At 41.5% G+C, this 26,767-nt stretch overlaps 1 protein-coding gene across 1 annotated transcript in view; it reads right to left on the reverse strand.

The window, feature by feature from the left end:
- The window catches only part of LOC306743521 (solute carrier family 12 member 5-like), a gene marked incomplete at both ends in the record, with an annotated part of 36,626 nt that extends 14,512 nt beyond the window's left edge, over positions 1–22,114 (reverse strand). The window contains 3 exons of the mRNA XM_079226040.1: positions 1,569–1,709; positions 1,810–1,916; positions 22,069–22,114. Of these exons, the coding sequence (XP_079082166.1) occupies positions 1,569–1,709; positions 1,810–1,916; positions 22,069–22,114 (294 nt within the window). The remainder of the gene's footprint in view (positions 1–1,568; positions 1,710–1,809; positions 1,917–22,068) is intronic.
- Between the last annotated feature and the right edge of the window lie 4,653 nt (positions 22,115–26,767).

Genomic DNA, 26,767 nt, shown 5'->3' on the forward strand with positions numbered 1-26,767 from the left:
TCACTGTGTGTTTTCATGTCATGAAAGTTACAGTGTAGGTCACAGTGTAGGTCACAGTGTAGGTTACGATGTAGGTCACATGTAGGTCACAGTGTAGGTCACATGTAGGTCACAGTGTAGGTCACATGTAGGTCACAGTGTAGGTTACAATGTAGGTCACATGTAGGTCACAGTGTACGTCACATGTAGGTCATAGTGTAGGTCACATTGTAGATTACAGTGTAGGTCACATATAGGTCACAGTGTAGGTCACATATAGGTCACAGTGTACGTCACATGTAGGTCACAGTGTAGGTCACAGTGTAGGCTACAGTGTAGGTCACATATAGGTCATAGTGTAGGTCACATGTAGGTCACAGTGTAGGTCACAGTGTAGGTCACATGTATATCACAGTGTAGGTCACATATAGGTCACAGTGTAGGTCACAGTGTAGGTCATAGTGTAGGTCACAGTGTAGGTCATAGTGTAGGTCACAGTGTAGGTCACAGTGTAGGCTACAGTGTAGGTCACATATAGGTCATAGTGTAGGTCACATGTAGGTCACAGTGTAGGTCACAGTGTAGGTCACATGTATATCACAGTGTAGGTCACATATAGGTCACAGTGTAGGTCACAGTGTAGGTCATAGTGTAGGTCATTGTGTAGGTCAAAGTGTAGGTCACAGTGTAGGTCATAGTGTAGGTTCCAGTGTAGGTCACATATAGGTCACAGTGTAGGTCACATGTATATCACAGTGTAGGTCACATATAGGTCACAGTGCAGGTCAGAGAGTAGGTCAGAGTGTAGGTCACAGTGTAGGTCAAAGTGTAGGTCACAGTGTAGGTCAGAGTGTAGGTCACATGGAGGTCACAGTGTAGGTCATAGTGTAGGTCACAGTGTAGGTCATTGTGTAGATAACAGTGTAGGTCACAGTGTAGGTCATAGTGTAGGTCACATTGAAGGTCACAGTGTAGGTCACAGTGTAGGTCACAGTGTAGGTCACAGTGAAGGTCACAGTGTAGGTCACAGTATAGGTCACATTGAATGTCACATTGAATGTCCCAGTGTAGGTCACAGTGTAGGTCACAGTGTAGGTCACAGTGTAGGTCATAGTGTAGGTCACAGTGTAGGTCATAGTGTAGGTCACATTGTAGGTCACAGTGTAGGTCACAGTGTAGGTCATAGTGTAGGTCACAGTGTAGGTCATAGTGTAGGTCACATTGAAGGTCATAGTGTAGGTCACATTGAATGTCACAGTGTAGGTCACAGTGTAGGTCACAGTGTAGGTCATAGTGTAGGTCACATTGAAGGTCACAGTGTAGGTCACAGTGAAGGTCACAGTGAAGGTCACAGGGAAGGTCACAGTGCCTACGTCCACTTCTTATATACAGTGTAGGATGTGCACCCAAAAGGATGGGTTCATTTAAGTCTCTTAAACTTAAAAAGTAATATCATATCATTTAATAATATTCAATAATATAAAAAAAAAAAAACTGACCGTAGGACTGTATGTTTTTATGATATTTCTCTTTGAAATCAAACTGCTCGTCTGGTTCAGATCGCCGCAGGGTGGGAACGAGTACTCTACCTTCACAGGTTTTTTCGACGGCCGCGGCCCCTCCTCGTTGTTCTCGGCCTCTTCGTGCTCTTTGCTGCCCGTCGGCAGGTTGGAGTAGTTGACCAGGCTGCTGAGCAAAGAGGAGACCATTGGACTGGTATCCATCTCCTCCTGCAGCGTAGACACACACACACAAACACACACTGTTATCTTAGAGCTGAGCGGTATGAACACTCCAGGTTCCACACTGGGCCGTGAAAGCGATCCCCACCTCAAACAGAGCCATGGTCTTGCCGTCATACTGCTGGTTCTTGTCCGCCGCCTCCCTGGCCGCGCCGCTGTTGATGAAAGGACTGCTCTCTTTGGGGTTCCCGTCGCCTGAAACACAGAAGCTCACATTAAGTAGATTGTTAATAAATCAAATGCTCCATCATTTAATAAGGAGCTGTATAGTCGCTACTGGAGCCATGAAGGGTTTGATTTGGTTTCCGGCTGGAAGGGATTTTCATGACTTTTGCCCGTCTCCCACATTTAATTTTGCTATCCCAATTGTTGCCTGTATGGAATACGAATACCGATGGAGGCATTTCATTAAGGTTTTTCATTCATTTGTGAGCTCCAGTTGCCAACTGCTTCTGATAATGTCCTCATAAAGCAAGCACATAGTCTATTTTAAATCCTACACAGTATGAATTCAGAACCAGGATCAGCAACTGTGGAAGGAAAATGTTTATATAATTACGGACATATACATATATATAAGGAAATGTTTTATCCACATGAGTTAATATAAAATCCAATAAGTAGTTGTAAATCTCATAAAACAGCAGCCCAAGCAACAGCTGCAACAACACTTAAGCACACACAATCTCCTAAATGTTCCTCAGTAAACAATACCTAGTTTGGCAGACGCCAGTCCTATTATTACTCTTATTTTGATGCAATAGAAACAGGAAAACATTAATTAAACCATCCAGGGTTCTCTCGAGGTCTGGAAGTATCCATATCCTCAGATGTCCGGCGTTTATTACATTTCATGTTTGAATGTTTGCATAAAAGGGGCAAAACAATATTAAAATATTTGAATATAGTAAATAAATGTGCTGCATGCATGGAGATCAGTAAATCATTGCTTTTATTTCCCATCACATTTGGTAATTTCACTGATTGTAAAAATAAATGAATAGATATGTTGATAAGAGCAGCTTTAACTCTTTATTTATCAACATTTATGACCAGTTTCATGACGGTTTCTGAATACAAAACCACAGGTTGTAGTGTGGCCCTCCTTTCAGAGGATTACGTCTGCGCTGTGAGCGCCTCCTCTTCATTTCTTCCTCTCCAGTGCCTCCAGTACTTCCTGTACAACAATGACATAAATCCACGTTTCCCCTGAGTGAAGTGAATTATCGCCTGCACGTAAAAAGGCCTCACAAGTTGTGAAAAGAGCCAGATGAGGGGGACGTCCTGCAGCCGGCGAAAGCCACACAATCAAGTCGTCTCTTTCAATTCCCCGAGCTGCAGCGGCATTATACACTAATCTTTAAAGCAAAGCGGAGAGCCAAGCGCCCGCCAAACGGCTCTCACGCAGCACATAAGCCTCCGAACGGCGGACCGCTCCCCTAAAGACGGCGCTGCCCGGCAAATTGGATTAGACGGCATGTCGATTCTGATGTCGATTGCAGGAAGGATTCAAGTTTTTACATCAGCTTCCTGTCGATACCTGAACACAACACATTCAAAACTCCCGAACACCTCAAACACCTCTTTATTAGCGATGTGAAAAGACCTTTGAAATTACTTTTAACGACCAACTTCATTTGAATTTGTTCGTTTTTTGTTTTAATTCTAAGAAACAAATAATCTCAGACCGTGAGTCAGTGCAATAATAAAGAGCTGACGAGGCTCACATTAGGTCTTTTCTTTCTACTCTTAGCCACCTGAGGATTCTGTAATCCACCATGGTTTTAAAAATCTGCATTTAAAGCTCATTTCAGCTCTTGGCTTAGAGTGAAATCAGCTTTTAAAACCATGTTTTACTAAATGCCTTTGTAAGTGTTTGTGCACATATGTGTGTGTGTGTGTGTGTGTGTGTGTGTGTGTGTGTGTGTGTGTGTGTGTGTGTGTGTGAGAGGACTTCTCTTTGTCCATGTGTGTTTGTGACATATTCTGCCTAGTATAAGTTGGTCATACTGTTGTTGAGGGGTCATAAGAAAAAATATATAACCTTTTAGAGGTTCATTTTTTAATAATTTCTATCAAAATGTTAATTTATATATTTTGCCAATCTTGTTTTAATTATATATTAAAAAGGGAAGACTTGGTTCGGGGCTCCAGGAGGCAGATGAGCTGAACCAAACACCTCACCGGATCCTCAGGGAGCTGCCAAAACATTTGCGTGTCAAAGTCAGATGTGCTTTGTGTAATTATCCTTTATTACATGGCAGAACATTCAATAAATAACAAAAGCTGTCGGTGAGCTATTAAATCGAACGTCAACAATAATGTTTCATTTACAAGCCGTCCAAAAACACACCTCACTGGTGTGCTTCTTCTCCCACTAAATCCCACCAATCTCAACCTGCACACAATCAGTGAGTGACTTTGGAGCGTAACAACAAACCGACCGACCAATCAATCAACCGACCAATCAATCAACCTACCAATCAACCGACCAACCGACCGACCAACCAACCAACCGACCGGCCAAACAACCGACCAACCGACCAACCAGCCAATCAATCAATCAACCAACCAACCAATCAACAACCAACCAACCAACCAACCGACCAGTCAACTAACCAATCAATCAACCAACCAATCAATCAACAACCAACCAACCAACCAACCAACCGACCAGTCAACTAACCAATCAATCAACCAACCAATCAATCAACCAACCAATCAATCAACCAACCAACCAACCAACCAACCAACCAACTAACCAATCAACCAATCAACCAACCAACCAACCGACCAACCGACCAAACAACCGACCAACCGACCAACTAACCAATCAATCAATCAACCAACCAACCGACCAACCGACCGACCGACCGACCAACCAACCAACCAACATACAAACCAAACAACCAACCAACCAACCGACCGACCGACCGACCGACCGACCGACCGACTAACCAATCAATCAATCAACCAACCAACCGACCAACCGACCGACCGACCGACCAACCAACCAACCAACCAACCAACCGACCGACCGACCGACCGACCGACCGACTAACCAATCAATCAATCAACCAACCAACCAACAAACCAACCGACCGACCGACTGACCGACCAACCAACAGGCCAACCAACTAACCAACAAACCAACCAACCAACCAACCAACAAACCAACCAACCAACCAACCAACCAACCAACCAACCAACCAACCAACCAACCAACCATGGTCTCTCTCCATACATGGTGCTGAACATCAGCATGCCAGCATCGTCATTGTGAGCATGCCCCTGTTGGTGTCGAGACCTCCATCTTCACAAAATCCCCCGGCGTAGACGGTAAAGAGCTGCTCTCCCAGCGAGGGCTCTGCTGTGTGAAACCTCACGTATTATAAACCACGTCTGACTTCACGCCCTTCTGATGTGAATTATGACTCGGCGCCCTTTTTCTCTCTAGCAGGTCTGCTTCTTATTCCTCAGAGCACAAAGGCATGGATTCAGCAGAAATTGGACCACTCACATGCACTGGGAAGACCTCCAAATTTCTGAAACATTTTGAAGCCAGAGAAATTATCTGGATTTCTTTCCAAAGGAATGAAACCGTAATCTAATATCATGAGTTTTGAAAAGGAATCCTCCTCGCCAGGATATTCCTCGAGTGTTCAAGAATTGACAGAACAGGTTATATTACAGTTAAAGTTATTTATTTAGCAATTACACACATACATGAAATGCATACCTACAAGGCCTTGGACTCAGCTCCCCTGATGGTCTGCTCTGCATACAGTCTGCACACAGCCAGCACACCCCCAGAATGAGAGTGGGCCCCGTTCTCTAAGAACAATGGATATTCATCCCATTTCTGTGAGACTCCTCCTTATCTGACTTTCATATTTGTCTCAGTCTTAGTAGCGAAAAAGGGAGCTGAGTCCGTCTGTAATTCAGACATCTAGCTGACATCAGCAGCAAAGACAGTCTGTCTGTATCTAATCTGTTTAGCCAAGGTCAAGAGCGACTGAGAACTTGACCAGTTACGATTTCTCAGCTTCGCTCAGCTTCGAGACACATTCTTTAGTACAAGTGGGACATGAAACTTTAGTCAAAGTAAAGTAGTACAACATATAAATCATTAAATTCTCTTCAGTTTCAAGACAAATGCAAGTAACGACAATTAAAGATAAAATCAAACCGATATGCAGATGACACACTACTATTTATTTTCCTTCCTTTTCTTCTCTTTCTTTTTTTATCAAAGCAGAAAACAACAACAAAAATGTTCATTAACAACTGATTTCTTAGTAGAATTGTAATTGATTGATGTTCAGTCAATCAAGTGTTTTTACCCCTTCATAAGCACTGAGTCATTCTGTCCTTGGTATTAATAATAAACATTTACGACTTTGACTCCTCATAACTTGATCGGACCCAGGCGGTTTAAAGCTCTTTTCAGGCATTTAAAAAGAAAACCATCATGTCGTTAATTAAGAGCTTTGTAATCCAGCTGTCAAATCTTAAAAATAATGCTAAAGTATTTATAGAGATATTTGAGCGATGGATCACTGTGGTCTGTTTTTTTCTCCTGTCTTCATTAAAACCATAATCAGGACGAAAAAAACCCACAGTGATCCATCGCTCAAATATCTCATAATTTTTAAGATTTGACAGCTGGTTTACAGAGCTCTTAATTAACGGCACCGCGTATGGATCAGATTTACTCCAAAGAGCTGCTGCCCCTCTGTCCCAAATATTACGTCACCTCTTTAGTGCATCTAAAAGTAAATGTGGGACTTTGGTTGTATTTTAAATAGTTTTTGAATTAATTAAAATGTGCTTTGATGCAACACAAGAACAAAGCAGATACACACATTCAGACCATGGATCATGTGGAGGTCATCTGTGGAAAAAAAAATATGTTCTGTTTTTCAAATGTTGAGTCAGCCGGTCGAGTAGAGAGCTACCTGGGGGCTGGAATGCAGGAAGATGGAAAGAAAACATGTTTTAGTCTGTGATACAACCAGAAGAGCTTTGCCAGAGGAGTCCTGTCTCAGTTTGAGCTCATAAGAGGCTGCAAGACGTCTGTCTGTCTGTCTGTCTGTCTGTCTGTGGCATTTTGGACTTCCAGACATCAGTTTCCCTTTGATTGGAGAACTCAGGAGAATAATTGTTCGGGAGATAAAAGAGTGTTGAAGGTGACCTACATAGATAAATTCCTGCAACTGAAGAAAACAAGGTTTTTATGTGTGTGAACTGCACTTCAGACGGATCCATATGAAGTTGTGAAGTCGGGCAGGTGCAGAAGCTGGTTAGACCACCAGGGAGCAGACACAGCAAGTGTCTTTCAGGCAGAAAACATCTGAGGGGAATCCGTCTTTCCCGTGCTGGTCAGATCAGGACGAGTCGCGTCGTCTGACCAGCATTCATCACAAAACGCTGCCCCGGGATGAGCTCTTGTGTGCTCCTTTGTCTGAATGCAATGCACTAAAGCTACTTTCTAAGGCTCCTAGAAAACACAAAATTGCTTCAATCTTCCGTATCTTAGTGTTTGCAAGCAGGGACGGGTTTATTGGCTCATGTGTAATGAGGTTTTAATGAAATGACACAGTTTAGATTGTATGTGAATAAGATACGACTTTAATGGCTCAATCGCTCATGTTACTGTGTGAATCTGGGATGAGTATTCTTCTCTTTGAACATAATGAGAGGAGAAATTCATCCTGAGGGGAACTTGAACCGTTTATCAAATAAGTTTTATTCTTCAGCATATTCAGTGTTTGGGGGAAAGGGGCACAGATTTTATTAGACTACAGATTCACGTGATAAATGAGCCGTCAATATAAACTGCTATAACCGTCTGAAGTTCGGCTCAGCTTCCACAGTGAGTTGAAACACATTCTCACTCCCAGCTTGTCAAATAAAATAAACAGCGCCCGGTCAAGCCTCAGAGATCGACGCACTACAGGAACCCTTCTGGCGTGTTGGTGGTACACTCACATAAATAATAAATTATGTCTTCACAGGATATAAGACAAGCAAGTGACTGACGACTCACACGAGTGACGTGACAAAATGTCCACGTTTACTCTTAGTTCCTGGACAAAAGTCCTGTGTTTGTCAGTCCTTGGCTTGGAACTGATCACTTTTACTTTCACACATCCAACCCTAACGCCGTGTTCACACCAAAAGAAGTAGATTACATGTTAAATCAATGCACAGACGCGACGCCCGGCGAGCGCTGGAAGCGGCTTCATTCAGACGCTCGTCCCGGAGGAGTCAAAGCTGTGTGCGACTACGGATAACATTATGAAACAGACACGATGGCGTTTGATGTTTCCGACGTGTGTGGGACTTCCTCAACAAGTATAAAGCAGAACTAGTGGTTATTTCAATGGTGGATGGCAGAAATGGCAACTGTTTTCACGGAGTAAAGCCACGGAGATAAGCCACGCCCCCTTTCCCCAGCGAATGTTTGCAAAAAAGCGGAAAAGTGAATTAACCACAAAAGGTGAGCGAGTAAAGTGGGTGTGAACACGGCATAAGGAGCTCAAGGACTTCATGCTGAGTCAAGTGCTTTTACAGGAGTAGGATTGTCATTGGCGTTATAGTTGAAAGACCGGTACGTTGTAAAGCGGCTCCTCCGTGTGTCGATCCCAAAACGTTGACCAATGACCAAACGTTGGTATTTGACGTGTTGGGATAGTCAATTACGCCGATCAGGCCATGTGTTTAGCTTGAAGGCGATGAAACAAACACACGCATGCAAATATCTAAGTTTGGGATGCAAATGTTCAGCAGACTCTCTCCGTCCACATCCAGACAAATCCGGCTTTTTGATAAGGCGTTATCGGCTCAGAAAGATGACGTCACTGCGATATTACAAGATGGAATAATGTCTGCGTCGTGACTGCGACTCCACGGCGACATGCGGGTGAAAAGGCGGGGCGGTGTAGATTTGTACCCTTGATGTGAAACAGCTATTACAAAATGGACAGTTTATACCGGCTTTTAAAAGCTTAATGGGACGCAGGCTCAAGGGGATTATCCAGCAGCTGCCGGAGGCCACAGAGGAAGGCAGAAATAAACTTCTGCATGTGAGAGAACGGCAACAATCGGCTGCGCGGCGAACGTCACAATTACATCAACGCGTACCTCATCCATTTTCACCTCGCCGGCTGCAACGGGGGAATTAAAAGCTAATTCCACGAAGTGATTTGTTTAATTAAAATCTATCTGCTCTCTTCAACTGTCTCTCGGGCAGATTGTATAGTCAGCAGGGGTGACACTGAAATGTGATGTTGTCTGCCAACAGTGGATCAACTTCAAATGTAAAAATGAGCATTATAAAACAGGATTGAGGAGAGAATATTGAAGTACAAAGGTCTGTTCTGGGCTTATGTAAAAAATAAATAAATGGTGGTGCAACCAAAGATGCTCTATAATAAAGATGGCTCATTACAGGTTCCTCCGATGGTTTGAAATGGCATCCACTTCCTGTTTACTAAGTAGGCGTGGCCATGGCGTGGTCGCCCAACCTCGTTCGGAAATGTTGTGAACAGATGAATGAAAGCACAATGGGTTATAATTGTGCATTTTTTTATGCTAACGGTAGATATTTACGCAGCTAACAGACATATTTAGCATTACAAAATATATTCGCGTTAGTCGCGAGAGACAGAAAAGGTCTCAAACAAAAAATATTCAGAAGATATGTGGCTTGTAGAACTTTTTTACATTTACTTTGGTGACGATTGAGCCAAAGAAACGTTCATAATCCGTGTTCACGTTAATTTCTCCCGATGGAGTTAACTGACTCAGGACAGGCCGCTAGTCTCTTAACACTTCCGGGACTCGCGATGCAGATCCCCGAGGTGAGGAGTGAGACAAGGCACAATTATATTGAAACGTTTTTAATTCAACTCATTTTCACTGAACAGAGCCTGAACCCATCATGATGTATTTGAGGGAGACCTTTGTTCGTTGTCCATGATGCATGATGAATGCGTACTCACACTTGTAAAAGTGTCATCTCTTTAACCGCCATTTAATGTTCGGCAGCAGGAAACACTTATTTGTGTTACGCTCCATTGTCTTCCAGACACGCACAGCATACAGTTTTAATAATGTCACACTCAGGCTTCATATTAAAGCCAAACAGAACTGCCTAAAGTCTTGATGTATGCACAAGGTTGCAGACCGCACAAACGATTTTTTTTCAGGGGTTAAAAATCTTTTTTGCGCCAATGTTTCTGAGATAGGAGTGAGCCATCTCCGCAATAATAAGATCTTTGATGGGACGTGTGGAGTCTTGGCCAATCAGCGCCCCATTTCTCGACATGCGCTCTCTGTACCTCTGCTAGCGCTCTGCCTCCGTTAGCACCCCCCACTCCCGCTGTCCTCCTACGGGCGCCAGGAGTGAAGCCACATGAGCTCGGGCCGGCGCTGTTCAGGCTCCTCTTGGCGGGCCCTGCTCCAGCAGTTATAGGCTAACATGGCGAAAAGAAAGGCAGAGCAGGCGCCCCAGAAAAAGGTCTGCCTAACGTTCAAACATGAGTGGCTAGATGAAATAGTCCAAACTGACACAGGTAGGATGACACTTTCAGACATATTTAAATATAAAGAATATGAAGTTATTAAAATGTTTATATAGGCTACCTTGAAAAATGACACCATGTCAATTTAATAGGCCTATAATTATTGTTAAGCACTGCATTAGCATTTTTCTTTCAATGCAGTTCCACTTAAATGTTGTACCTGCTGAGAAATGACTAAACACCTTTGATACTTTTATTTTTTATATATATCATTATCAGTCATAACCAGTGAACCAGTCATAACCTCCCCTTATTGAAGTTCAACAAAGATCCTTTTAGTTCAACTAAACTGACTGGTAAAACACCATCATTAAAATGTTCCCAAAGTCCAGCCATTATAAAGGATATTGAATAAATATCACCCTTGTATACATATTGATGCATTTGCTGTCATCTATTTGAATCCCCTATGGCTAACCAGGCTTGTGGTCATTTTCGGCAGGTCGGGTGGTTGCGAATTGCTCACAGTGCTGAAATGTGTGCTCAGAAAAAATGTCTTGCTCAGTGCTGAAAAAAATTAGAGGGAACATTGCCAGCCTCCAACATTTCCAGATGTGACACTTTTAGTTTTTCTACAAAACACTGCTGTTGCCTCTGAAATCCCCTCTTTTTTTCTTTCGGTCTCTCCGACACATACGAGCTTGCTCTCCAGAGAGAATCGACCTGCCGGTGACAATTGGTTCCTCGTTTAGCTCGGCTGCTAACGAGACCAACGTGTTCCTGTGTTTGTTGACGTGTCTGTGAGCCAGGAGAGGCATGCATGTGGTGAGAGGACGCAACACCCACAGACCCACACACACTGTATATAAATAGTGTGTGTGTGTATATATATATATATATATATATATATATATATATATATATATATATATATATATATACATATATATATGTATATATATATACATATATATATATATACATATATATATGTATATATGTATACATATATATATATATATATATATATATATACATATATACATATATATACATATATATATGTATATATGTATGTATATATATATGTATATATATATACACATATATATACGCACATATATATATATATATATATATATATATATATATATATATATATATATATGTGTATATATATACACACACACACTATTTATATATATTTATATATATATATATATACATATATATATATATATATATATATATGTATATATATATATATATATACATATATATATGTATATATGTATATATATACATATATATATATATATATATATATATATATACATATATATATATATATATATATATATATGGGCTGTTTATGGTGCGTTTAAAAAACAACTTTAACACTTGACTCTCCACTTCCTTTTTGACCTCTGCAATCCAGCTGCCAGTATATACAGGAGGCAACCTCCAGTTCTGACAAGTGAAGCCAATGAGGAAGTGTCTTACAGCTGCATTCTCTCTGACCACCAGGGGGTGACTCCTCTGGTTGTATAGAAGTCTATGCTTCATGTGTTAAAGCTGCATTCTCTCTCTTGACCACCAGGGGGTGACTCCTCTGGTTGTATAGAAGTCTATGCATCATGTGTTAAAGCTGCATTCTCTCTCCTGACCACCAGGGTGCGACTCCTCTGGTTGTATAGAAGTATATGCTTCATGTGTTAAAGCTGCATTCTCTCTCTTGACCACCAGGGGCCAACTCCTCTGGTTGTATAGAAGTCTATGCATCATGTGTTAAAGGTGCATTCTCTCTCATGACCACCAGGGGGTGACTCCTCTGGTTGTATAGAAGTCTATATAAATGACTCTACTTCTCTTGATGTATTCCCTCAGTAAACATTGTAAACATGAGTTTATGTCTCAATCTCTAGTTTCAAATCTTCTTCAATACAGCATGATGTTCATTTAGTAAATTATGGTTATTTAGAGTCAAACAGACCATAATGTAGGGGATGCTTTAGGGCGGGGCTGCAAGTTGATTGACAGGTCACTTCCATTCATTGGTTCGTAAAATACAAAATGGCGACGGCTAAAACGGAAAACTCAAGGGTTCAAAACGTCCGTCCACAAACCAGCGGATGTCCTGACGATGATTACGTCCACTTCTTATACACAGTCTTGTATAACAGCAGTAAAATAGGCCTAAAGTCTGGTTCACGGGAGAAAAAAAACAAAACAGCGCCAGACTTGGCAGTTCGATATATTCGAATGTGCTTGAGCAAGACACTGGACCCCAAATTGGTCCCAAAATGCAGCGCCACCATTGGTGCACGTGTGAATGGGGGAGTGAGAAGCACATTTAAACCGTTTTGTCCCGTAAAGCAGAAAGACGCTAAATAAATAATACACAAAAATGCTGCCTCTGTTTTTTTAAGTCATCGGGTCGGAAAGCTTACAGGAAGCAACAACAGCGACAACAGATTTCTACTGGACTGAACTTTAGGATTAGAGATGCATGCGCCTGTATAGAAAGTTAGATTGTACAATGGGTTTTATAGAAACCATAAACCAAGAATGGGGCTGCAGGAGCAGATTTAGCATCAATGAAACAACCTCCAAATACATTTTTCCTATAAGAAGTTAATTTTCTAATTTGACATGTGGGGAAACAAAATGAGGGTTATCTGTTGTGACTGACTCCTCTGTGTGTTTTGGGATGGAAATAAACTCCAGACCGCCCAGCTGCTGACCGTTCCCCACATTACCCCCACCAAGGGAGAACATCTAATGATCCAGAGAAGCACTAGAGGGCGTTTGAAGGTTCATTTGACCATGTGTATAAAACTATAGGATTTTGACAATACTCAGATGCAGGTGAAGGCGTACAGCTACTTTGGGAACGTGAGAGACAAATGATGATGATAAAGGAAAGTGATGGGTGGGAGTAGAGAAGGCCGGACTGGAGAATAACCAGAGCAGCATGACAGCTGCAGGCGAGAACGCAGCAACACGTTTTTAAAGTTTCACAGAGAAAATAAACAGGAAATTCTCTGAATTGATCAAATGTTTCCCTTGTGTGTTCCAGCTAGTTATAAAAGTGCTGCGCTGCAGGTTATACATTTAAATAAATGTTTACCTCTCTTCTGTATTCGACAAATTCCCACGGATCCATCAGACATCTGTGTTTGATGATGCTAAAAACATATAAATAACGGCAATATTCTTTTTTCTTTGTTTATCGTCAACAAATTCCATGAAAAGAGCAAATTCTGCAATTCCTTTTTCCGTCTCGACTTCCAGACTTCTGTGGCGCTCGGACTCAAGTCAACTGAAAAAGGTCACAACTACTAAACAAATTATAAATCACCATCTCCATAATTCCAAGCAAATATTGCTCAAACAGGAGTAACTTGTGTATTTCGTTGTGAAATATTTCCTGTCGTAGATTTCGTGCTCAGGCCGAAAGAACATTTGCAGCAGCTGGTTGGAGTCTGTGGTATCGAGGAAACCAACTGTTTACTGTGAGGAAGATGTCTGGCTCACCGATGTGTTTTTAACAGTTTTGTAACAACAACGGCGCTCTGGGCTCCAATAAATAAGAGTGGACCGCTGACGGCGAGCTGCGGGAGGGGAAAGTGATGGGGAAGATAGGATTAGAGCGCACCGTTTTTAATAATCTCCAATCTGAGATGAGCGGGTGGAAGATATCAGTGGGAGGATTAGAGGAGAGCTCTATATCGCTATTCCCACTCCTGCTTCGCTCTGCTCCTGGATCTCAAAGGATCGTAAAGCCATCAAAGCCTCAGTGAGTCACGTCACTGCTGCAGAAAGGAGTCACCCCATAGTTCCATATCTTAATGTGAGAGTCTTATCAGTAGAACAACCTTTCCCTCATCTTAAAGATGATATGATCACCATTTTTGATCCCCGACCCCTCGGCTTGACCGCCGTTTCTTTTGCTTCTTTGACCTCGTTGTTTGCTTTTCGGGCCACAACTTCACTGTTTTGCTTCACCGCTCTCATGCTGTTGTGCTCAGTGTGGCTAAAACCACACTGAGCACTTCTTGACCCTTCTGGCGTCCGTTTTGGATGTGTTTGGATGGCGAGGATACATACGCTGGTTTCATTTATCGTGTCTTTTCAAAATAAACTTTCCCTCTTTTAAAGCTTTACGGTTTTAAAGCTTAGGTTAAGGCAACAAAATCAGGAGAAGAGTGCGGTTTACGTCAATCTATGTTGTGGACTCTCACACTTTATACTACATCAGTTGCTCGTTAGATCTCACAATGAGATGAAATGGTTTTATTTGACACGCTGAGTTGGGTAGAGACCAAAAACTGAATGTTGGATTGAAATTCATCTGGTGGTCAGACCCACCACTCCAAGTGAATGCTAACGTTGCTCTGCAGCAACAGAAGTTCGCCAACTTTATAATGATAACTTGACTGTTATCTTTATAGCCCCCAAGTCGGCAAGAAATTAATGCAAATGTAAAGGTTGCATGCTTTCAGCATTAAAAAAAGAATAATACTTCCCCAAGCGTTGAACTCAACGCTGCACAACAGGGTGTAAGTTCACATTTTTTAACAATCTGATCTTGTCAATGTTCTTTTCTACCCGTAAAAAATATGTTTACACCTAAAAAACAAGTCTTTTTTTTGGCACACTAGGAAACAATTTTGAAAGAATCTGACATACTCACATATTTTCCCTGGAAGCTCACTGATATATACATTTACTTTCAACTAAAACCATCAAAAGAAAGTGCCAAAATAAAGTTAAATAAACACTCCTCTGTGTGAAGGAACATATTAAGGTTGCAGAATGCAAAAACAACAGTGCAGTGATGTTACATTACATGAGGACCCACCATCGCATCCCAATTCACAATAAACCTTATCTATAAATTGTGAAAAGAGCGTGGGACTTTCACAATTGTAGGTCATTGAAAGTGTTCATCTGACCGACAAGCGAAGGCTCGTCCGATAAGAAGACGTGAGGAGGTTTAGTGTTACATAAAATGGACCATGCACATACATTAAGCATATTGAACTGGATCAATCGATGTAAATGTTAATCAAATTTTCGACATTCTGACCTTCTCGCTCTTTATGGATTAAAGTCAGTGTCTGCACTCTTGTTCCAAATGTGAACATATTCAGAATTTGATACGGTTCGTGTAACTATCATATTCTGTGTGTCTGAATGGGAAATGTTCAGATTACTGCACGAGGAATATGCCTAATTTATTCGGGTTTTAGGAGCATTCTTTAGACATGTCTACGTTTGTAATATGCATCTCAATGTTTGTTTTTTCACACAGCTTCTCGGTTGTTACACCAGTCATTCACCAACAAACTACCAATAGTTTGCAGAGATGCACGCCCCAAAGACGAGCCCACACTGCTGGTCAGGAGGGGAAACATGCCTACTTTTAAATATGATAAAAGTCTTGAATACTAACAGGTTTTTTGGACATGAACACATATCGCAATGTCGAACTGGTTATAAGGAAAGAGGGAGGCTCACACGGTCACACGGTCGATATCAGTGTAAGCAGCTGAGCACGAATAAGGACCAAAAAACTGAATATTTTGTGTTGTCTTATCTTCATGTTGTAATAATACACATCCATCACATGCTGGATGTAAAGAGGGGATCTGATAAGTCAAACCTATATCAGTGCATGCTGACAAAAGTCCAATGCGTTTTCTGCCCTGATCCAGTTTATTTAAGCTGTAAATCAGTGAAATTACAGAGGAGCAGCAATATTAAAATCCTGTATACGGCATTAAGAGTGCAGCTTTAAATAATGCAGCGGTCCACTGCAATGATATAAATCCTGATCCACAATTACATGACTGCTCGTGTTTACGTATAGGCAAAAAAAAAAAAACACAATTTCTAGGTTGAGGAGGAGTCTGTGTGTCAGGTGACCCTTCGTCTCTCAGAGAAATTGCATCAATTGATTCAGATTCAACGAGCCGACAACATCTGGCGAGCAGATTAAGTCCATTTTAGAGATGTATGGTTGCGTTGTGGAGGTCAGGAGGTGTGGTATCGATCTTCTCTATATTTATAGCGATATAATGGTATTGAAATAATCCTTCATAGGAACACTGTCTATGTTGTTTGAGGCTATTGTTGCTCAGCATAAAGACTGGAAGCATGACCCTCTTCCATCTCATTCTAGTAAATCCGCGTATTTTCCCAGATTGTTGGAATATTCCATTAAGTAAAACCAATTCATTTTTTCCCCCGTCAGCCATTAATCGTTTACCTGAGAGAGAGCGACTGCTGACTGAGAGGCAATTCAGTTAAAACAATCCAGCTTGGAGTTATTATTTTCCCCAACCTGGAAGGTCAAGACCCCCACTATGGGTCAGAGGATAAATCTAAAGAGAAATTATTATAATATTGTGTATTTATTGTGTCTATGTCTCTGTAAATGTATTGTGCAACAGTTTCCCATCATAGCGATGAATAAAGTTCATCCTATTCTTCTTTATATTATAACCTGCAGGACTTTTGACGTCACTTTCTAATGCACTGGTTAGTCCAGTGTGTCAAACTATGACGCTCTGCTGTGGTTTGGATTGCAGTAAAATCATGGTTGAGAAAAATAAAAAAAGTAAAGAAAACACTCCACAAACGTCCCTACCTAACTTCGGAATAACTCAACAATGTTTCGGACACAAACACTGGTCTTGGTTGAAAGTCCTGTGTTTGTTTCACCAGTCTACCTCTACCTCCTTTCCACCCTATGTGCTTTTGTTCTCCTGTCTTTATAATAGATCATCACACTGCATGAATGTGTTATATATAGTTATTAGAAAGCCTGGTGCGTCTCATGCAGACGCTAAATGATGCCAAGTGAAAAAGGATATTTGATATATCCTAAAAGAAAGACGGGTACATTTTGACCTCTTCAGGCCTTTTTTTTGTCACCAATAAATTTACTTCAGACATTCACAACAAACCATAAATTCTGCTGCCTATGACCCTGTGACCTTTTCCTCAAGCACCACCATAAAGTTGCCATTTGTGGTTCAGAGAGAAATATATTGTGAGCTATTGGATTTACTGGCTCACAATTTGCCACTTTTATTTAGGGTCTCCAGAGGATTTACTGTGAAAACATTTCTAAGCATTCATAAATAAAACTTGTTAAGAGTTTATAGACCGCTTAATAAAAGCCTTATGAGTTTCTTTTAATTATAATAGCATTATAAACACATTCATGGAGTAACTTACTTAATCTGTCACCTGGGATGAGCATGAGAAAACTAGTAACAACTTAATGTTCATCCCACACTCTCACATTGGAATCAGCTAGCGGGCTAGCGACCTAGCGGGCAGCTGGCTAGTTAGCCATCTTTCTACTTTCACCATGATTTAATGCTACACTAATGACAGGAAATGAGCCTCACAGCGGGGCTGCCGGGTCTAACGGTCCATGCCGTGCCGGAGAAAGACAAGCCACCTCGCTAACTAGCCAGCCATCTGTCTTCGGAGCTAGCTTAGCGCGCTACGAGTAGCCACCAAAACAACGAACCAACGAACAACATTTTCTTTTGCACAAAGTCAAATGACCACGGAAAACAGTTGAAATGCCTGATCCACTCCCATTCTATGTGTGTGTGTGTGTGTGTGTGTGTGTGTGTGTGTGTGTGTGTGTGTGTTTGTGTGTGCGTGTGCGTGTGTGTCTACAACCATGTTAAATCTCTCCCAGTCTAAACAGACCATCTGTCCCCAGAGATCGTATTTACCGACCAAAAGGACAAGGACACCGAGAGATTTCTTTTTTAAATGAATAGATCCAAACATCTAAACACACACTCTTTTGGGAGCACTTAGTTTTTGTTGTAGTTTTATAATGGAGCAACATGGGACTACAATCTGCATTTTGCTGTGCGACCCTTTTGTAGAATAATCTTGTAACCTTGTAAATGTTGGATTACTTGATAAAAAAAATTGTAAAATATACATGACAATGGATCAAACATTAGATTGTTGTATTCTATGCATCAGTGTATACATCCTTTATTTATATTATAAATAGACGTGACATTGCATGTAGACCATGCAAAAAATAAATCATCTGTGTAGTGACAGCGCTTCAACTCGTTTTAATTCAATATTGTTTGTCCAAAGCCACAATAAAGTGGGTCTATCCAGCTGCCTTTTTTTATTTTTTTATTTTTTTACATTTGATATGATCCGTTTTCTATTTTGCATCTTCCTGCATATGTATTTGTTTTCATCTGTCAGTTCCAGTATTATAATAAAATCCTCACTTCTGACCTCCGCATTACTCACACATGGTCGCACGCCACCAAACATTTGACATTGCCATGGCGCTTTGTTGATCTCCTGCACCAGCTGCTCCAGATGATGCGAGCAGGGTTCTGGTGGCTGCAGCTCACCGCCCTGTGAACACTGCTGTCCCACACTGTGAAGACTTTACTGTTGGTTTGACTCAGGATGCTTGAAGAGTAGATGCCTTGCTCAAGGACACTTTGAAAACTAAGTGTTCGTAATAGATCTCCCCCAACTGAATATAAAGTAGTTAAATTATCTCCACTTTGGCAGCAATAAAACAGCAATAAAACAAATACTTCAATAAACACATGATAAATATACCATTCTGAATGGTGCCTTTACGAGTACTTTTACTTTTGACACTTCTTTAATACTTACATAAATGTATTAAAGTGACAATTTTACTTCCACCTCTTTACAGTCCAACACAACCACAGTCTCAGAAAGTTGATTTTGTATTTACATGTGTTACACTTTTTTGTACCTAATAAACATAGAAATCCAGATTTTAGCGAAGCAACATATTACATTTTCCTGTCAGTCTTCACATTAAAACGGTGAATAGTGAAGTTGTCTTAAGGAACAGAACTTAAATGGCGTTTAGGCACATCAGTATGGAACTGAATGGAAAAATAAATCATGAGAAAAGTCAAAAGCTGTTTTGTGGTTGCAGCCTGCAGCGATCCACCATCTCCTCCACTCTATTACAAGTTTAATAACATGTTTTTATTAGTCATTAGTCACCCTTGCCCTGTTATTTTATCATCTTAAATGCCGCCTCACTATTCACCCCCTGTGGTCTAATAGTTGAACCCAAATCATGACCTTTAAAAAGCAAACAGTATTTGCTCCTCTGTTGTTCAGTCTAATGCACTTGAGTTGAGACCTCCTGCTTCACCCAACATGTGTTTTATGGCAAAAGTAACGGCGGACCCATTAGCCTCAGCTACACTTTTTATGTTTTATGCTAATTCATTGCAAATGTTTGCACGCTAACGTGGCAGGATAGTAAAACATGCCGACACCTGCGAGCATTAAGCTCAACACTTTGCCTAATCGTCTCACAATTCTGTCCGGTTAAAGAGCGTCTTTTTGTTGGAGCGCGTTTCGATCGCAGCAAGACGTGCGCCTCTGTTGTTGTTGTCACGTCACGAGCAACACCTGTGTGCTTCAGACATGTTGTTGTTGTTGTATTAAAAAGAACACACACACACAGCACTGGTGTGTGTATTGCAGAACTACCGTCTGTATATATCCGCTTGAGAAGAGGCGTCAAAGCTGCAGGTTTTAAAAGGTAAACGCTAAGAAAATGGAGGACGATGTCCTTGTCGTCTGCCTTATTGATGTATAATATGTTCACACTTTGAAAGTTTACAAAGTGCTTAACATAAGAAGCAAGAGAAATGAACAGATGGGGATACATTGATACGGTAATAATGAAAGGTATGAATTACTGAAACAAGTAGAGTAAAAGCAGAAGAATAACTGATTTGGAGAAAGCAATTCTGGAGAAAAAAGGCGTTTTTAAGAGAGATTTTAAATAAAAAACAGAGCTAGCGTTCCAGAGTCCTCGACTCCAAAGACTTGTCTGCTCTGGTTTTTCAGCCTTGACCTAAGTGTTGCTAAAAACCCCTGAAGCGCTTTAAAATAAACCATTAAAACCATTCTTTAAAGCACAAAGGGAACCAGTGGACTCTTCTGTTGCAGTGGAGAGGTTGCGTCGGGTGAGACAGGAAACCAGCGAGTCACGGTAATCTAAGCGGGATGTCACCAAGTGCGTGAAAGACAGTTTCTCGATTCCTAAGTGGATACAAAAAGATTTCTCACATTTTGACGAAGTTGCAGCCTTCAAAGTAAAGCTTGCGATCAAAGATAACATCCAGATTTCTGATGGGGGCGAGATCACAAGAGGCGACGACGGCTTCAGATTCATATCTGACTTTAAACGAAGAAAGTTTTGGCAGTTTTTTTATTGTCTGTAGTTCAGGATTGGGGTTTGGATCAGTTGTTTCACGATGTTGGAGTCAGATGAGAACAATGGAAACAGATGTTGTGCTTAAAAAGTGACGGCTAACCCCAAAATAAAATAGTTGTCCTCTTCCCTGAGGTGGCATTTAACGATCTAAAAACATTTACTTTTGATTTAGGGGAAAATTGTTGCTTTAATCATTTTAAACGACATGTTTTTAGGGGAATTCAACTGAATACAAATCCTCCAATAGGAGTTTTGCTCTTCCAAAGACACATTAGTCTGCAGAAACAGATCACTTTCTGGGATATGCGAGAAAAACTATTTAATCCAACAAGTCAAAACCCGTCAAGATCTCTGTAACGCTGTCATTTTTTAATTTCTTTTTGTGGTGGACGCACAAATTAAATGCAACAGTCAGCGAAAGTCACGTAGTCTTTAGTTTAGTTTCCAAGAATATACATTTTGGTGGACGAGTCCAACAAACTCTCAACCACAATACCGGTGTTTTGATGCTAAACCCTAACACGAAAAATACAGACACCCTGCGCACGAAAATAGACTGCATTGTGTGTCACAAGCTGTGTGTGTGTGTGTGTGTGTGTGTGTGTGTGTGATAGGTGTCAGAATTGAAAGGAAGTCATCAACACACTAACATCTCAGTGTCAGCTCCAATTTGCTTGTTTTGTCAGTCGAAAAAAAAGACATTCAGGAGACAAATTACACCTCTTCACCTTTGAGCGCCGAAACCAGAGAACTTTTGACTCTCAATTATATAATAAATCAAATATATTTTCTGTCGATTGACTAATCAATTAATCGTGTGCAGCTCAAAGTCTAACTAATGCAAGCAAACGGAAGGTCTTGCTCTGCACCTTAAACATAATGCAATATATGTTATGGAAAGATGAAGACATGTTAGGGCCCACTTAGACTGCATGCACACACACACACACGCACACACACACACACACACACACACACACACACACACACTGCCCCTGGCCAGATGTTCTTGATGGAGAGACACATGGAAGACGCTCTGCAGGTGCAGCACTCGAGTTCTATAGAAGTGTTTGACTAAATATACGGGCACATAAACCTCATGCCGGGGCCACATCTGAAACACATCGCCTGCACCAAAGATGAACAAGGCATCCATGCACCTGACCAGCTGGTTATGGCTGAGAGAGGGTTTGGGAGATAAGTGAAGGAACGCTAGACTGGAGCACTTCCACTTGTTGTTTCAACGTGTGTGATAGTTTTGCATCCGATCAACCTTTAGACATACGACCTGACAGAGTTTCCCCTTTTCATCCATGCATCCATCCATCTCTCTCTCTCTCTCTCTCTCTCTCTCTCTCTCTCTCTCAGCTCTTCACACACACAAACAAAAAGGCCGATACGATGACTTGAGTTCGTTCCCCTAACTTCACCTGACTAACACGTGTGCACTGGAATATTCAGCCCACACGCTCTCTCACACACACACACACACACACACACACATATCCATCCATCCTCCATCACTCACCCTGGCTGTTGGGTCCCTCCTCGCCGTCCGTCATGTTGTTCAGCATCCTCCCTCTCTCCCTCTCCCTCTCCCTCTCTCTCTCGTCTCCCTTGATCTCGTTGCTGAGGAGAAGAGAAAGCCGGATGCTGAGATGCCGCTTCTACCTGGTGGCGTCTGTCTCACTGTCCTCTCGGTGGCTCAGTTTAAAAAAAAGCACAAAAAAGAAAAGAGGCATCTTTTCATCCTCTCTTCCACTCGTGCTGCCTGGCTGCGTGGTGCCATGTGCTTCTCTCTTCACAGGCGGAGGATGGAGAGACTGAGAGAGGCTGCAGGGGAGAGTTGATGATGGTGCTCGGTGTCACTCACACGCACGCTGTCGGCCTCAGTTTAAGCCCGGCGACCACATCCATCATGTGTTCAGGAGGTATTATCCCTCCTCCCTCCTCCCTCACACACACACACACACACACGCACACGCACGTCCATCATCCATCTCATCATGTGAAAAAACGGTGGCTGGAGAGGGATTGAGAGACAGAGGCGATGCGCGTCAGATGACAAAATACCGCCTCCTGAGATTAAGCATCTCTTCTCATGTTCTTTTCAAACGGTGAATGCGATTCCATTTCATTACGGCGTGTTCATCCCTCTTTTGTCCTTCTGCCCTCGCCCGGCTTCTCCTCTCTTTTCTCTCTTTTCTCTCTTTCAAGCGCTCCTGCGCGGCCGCAGGCGGCACTCGTGCAACTCATTGAAATTAAAAAGCAGCACCGTTACCTCACCGGCCGGCTGACCTCAGAGGGTTCTTTCTAAATGTACACTTGTATGCATGATTATTACGTTTAAATCTTCATCTAAATGGAAAGAAAAAACAACTGAAAGTGAAAGATTCACAGATAAGATATAGACTTATAAAGATGTATAGGCAGTGAAGGGAAAACTAGAAGTCCTTTTATTATTTCATCGTACTGATTTTTCTTGATATATATATATATATATATATATATATATATATATATATATATATATATATATGATAGATAGTTGGTATCTCTGGATAGGCCCTGCAACTTTAATTATTTTCATTTAACAGGGATGCAGAATGTTTCAAATCCCATTGATTTGAACCCTTTTTAGCATCTTTATGTTGTCTTCCTTTTTGAAAATGACAGAAAACCCATTTTTATTTCATCCTATTTAAAATATCTTTGATTATTTGGCCCTGTTTTACTGAATCTGAATATTTAGTTTGCTACCTATTACTTTCTTTATATATATATATATATATATATATATATATATATATATATATATATATATATATATATATATATATTTGTTTTTCTTTCTTTCCAATTTGATTTAAGTTGCATTGTGCAACTTAAATCAAATAAAGTCGATAATCATTGTTCATCACATCCCTACATTGCATGGATTGTGGTTTGAAGAAAGGAAACTAAACATGAACAATGCATTAAGAAGTTTTCTCTTCTCCTGGAACACTTCACACACATATTTTACAAAGACAACGAGTATTATTGCACGACAGCCAAGGAGGAATTAATGGAGAAAAACAATATATATATATATATATATATATATATGGTGACAAATGTGGTGGTTGATGGGACAAAGGGGACAAAAAAGGAGAACGATTAGAGTGAAATGCTGAGACGCTGGAAGATGAGGCCATCAAGGAAAATATGCTGTTAAATACATTATTATTCATGACTACACTCCTCTATGAAGTTTAGAGACTATCCCAGCTGCCTAGCAACACAAATAGCCTCAAACACAACATGGCATGAAATGGATGAAAGCTTGTTTTCAAAGCGTTATCTGTTCGATGCCCGACATTACGTCACGGTGAACTGTGTTTCAAATTAGATGATCTGTGAATGTTTGGCAGATGTTCAGACACTTTATCCCCGCTGACTCGAAACCAACTGCCGGCGCTCGGGTGTTTCAAACGGTAGCTTCACCGTAATCACTGCAGGACGCCGTCAGAGGGACGGGAAGAGGAAGAGGAAGAGGAAGAGGACCCTGGGGACAGGAAGAAGGAGATGGAAGCTGGAAGAGGTTAACAGAGTGGGTCACACGGGGGAAAAAGAGACAATTTATAAGAATAATGGAGAGTTTTGCGCTATAATTAATGTTTCCCGGTTAGCACATTTAACAGAAGGAAAGCAGAGCTTGTGAGGGGAATAAAAGAGAGCAGGATCAACCTCTCCACTGTGTGGGCATCCGTCAAATACCAGATTTAAACCGGGGAAACCTTGACGGTATTTGGCTTTAGAGTACAAAGCTGTGACATTTCACTTTGGTGTTTTATTTACCGACAAAGCACTTGTTGGAAGAAGAAAAAAAAGCCATCATATATCTCGTGTTTTCTTCTCCTGTCCGTATGAAACCCCAGCTCTTTGATTTGGTTTGAAATACCGAGGTCCCGACTTCGCTGACCTCCCGGCGGCCTCCGGCGCATGATGGATCCCTGATGGATCCCTGATGGATCCCTGATGGATCCAGACTTCACGGGTCCTTGCATAAGATTTACACCTGGTGTTATCGAGAGAAGAACAGATCCAAGCCCCGATCTCCCGATGTGGACCTTTAAATCACATGGTGTGTGTTTGTGTGTCATGATTTATTGTCCCAGTGTGTATATTCACGGCACTTTGTCGTAAATTGTCTTTTATCATCGTACGCAGAACTACGTCTTTCCCCACAGAAGTCCTCCGTAGAAACGCTTTTTATGTACTTTTGGTTTTCTTCTTTTCTTTCAATATACTGCGAACATATTGTGAACAGTTGCGTATACACACACACACACACACACACACACACACACACACACACACACACACACACACACACACACACACACACAGACAGGAGTCGTGATTCTGGCCTGCAGACAGAACCTAATTCACTCTCTTTTCCACTCAGTTTTGATCTTGAAATAAAAAAAATTATATCTCTGTTTCGCTGATAAAAGCTTCTCTATGTTCACCATACAGCTGCTTCTGCTTGAAGCTGGGCAGGTAAAAGACAGACGGGGTTAAGAGCTTTTCCTCTGACAACAGCTTCCTGCTGACGCCCAAAAAAAGCTGCAAAATGAAAGTGAACTAAGACAATGTGCAACCTGTAAAAAACTACTTTTGCACAATGTGCAGAATAAGCGTTTCAGCGGGTTTGACCTCTTTCACATGCGTTTAGTAATTTCATCCATTGTTATGTAAAGAGTAGCTTTATATAAATGCAATTTCCAGTATAGAGCCTTCGCTCTTTGTCCCCATCCCATAATGTAATTTCATAAACCACACAACGTCTGCATGTGTGTGTACATACAACAAGTGTGCGTGTGGCCCAACTGACCGTTTCCCTGCCCTGTCAGTGAGAGTGGGCTGTTGGCCGGGCTTTGATTGGCAGGAAGCCTGAGAGCCATTTTCATCTGGGCCAAGCGGCTTTAGCTCTTAACCCATGGCCCTCCCTCCCTCCTTTCCTCCCTCCTTTCCTCCCTCCCTCTCTCCTTTCCTCCCTCCTGCTGCTGCTAAACATGTGGCTCTCAATACTATTGACACAATCATGCACACCTAAATTGGGATTCAAAAGCACAAGCTACCTACAAAGAAGGCTTTGCAAAAACACACACACACACACACACACACACACACACACACACACACACACACACGAGCCTCGAAGTGAACTTTTCGATGCTCTAATCCTGCAGATTAAGGCCACGCAGCGCTGATTCCCCGCCTCACGTTCAAGCGTCGAGCCTTTTCTGCGGCTCACGGGTTCTTTATTCGGCATCGAACCTGTGACACACCTATTCAGCGGAAAAACTTTCATAATAAATAAAGATAAAAAGTCATAAGTATGAGATAAAAAAGTCTATTTCTCATAATTATGACTTTTTTGTCTTGTTTTGGCGGAAACGGGCAAAAACAGATCAGCTTCAAAAGGCCGACAGCTCATCATTCGATGGAAGAGAACGGGCCAGACACAATACTTTAAAACCTGTTTATCACTTCCTGTTCTCGCTGTACCTCAAACATATAAATGATGATTTACCGACATGTTGGGTATTCAGTTCATTAGCTATCAACGGCTAAATAAGCAGGCTATATTCAGTCCAGATGAAGAAAAAGAGAAACTAAATTGTTGAGTAATAAGTCAATTAAAGTATAAAGAAAATGTCAGAGTTTTTAACTGTATTCTGTATTATATTATTTTTGGTAAACATGGACCCAAGCTGTTGCCTCGCAACGCAATCCCCTTGAGATAAAACAGAGCCTTTCAGACAGAGAACAGGGATACGTTACGTTAAGCACGGAAACATGTTCTGGTAGAAAACCCTAAAAATACATCAGTCTGACCCCTGACAAGCAAAAGCTGTCTCCCTTTATCTAACAAGGTGTGTGGATGAAAGGAGGGCGAGGGTCTGCAGGCGAGGTGAAGAGTTCAGCAGCTCCTCCGGGACTCATCGCTTAAGCCTTTGTACTAACTCATGTTCACAAGCGGACTTTCATGTGGAAGAATAAACACGGGGGTTCACGTGTGCTGCCAGCTAAATGCCATGTCAATGAGCGATAATCTAATTAAACGGTGCTTTTGTTTTTGAGAAGTTATCGGAGAGGTTATAAATTACAAGAAGCTGTGAGGTAGTGGGAGAAACGAAGACGTGAATGGATGAGTGTCTGTCTGCGAGCTTCATTGT

This window comes from Taurulus bubalis, assembly GCF_910589615.1.
Source record: "Taurulus bubalis genome assembly, chromosome: 11".
Taxonomy (NCBI): domain Eukaryota; kingdom Metazoa; phylum Chordata; class Actinopteri; order Perciformes; family Cottidae; genus Taurulus; species Taurulus bubalis.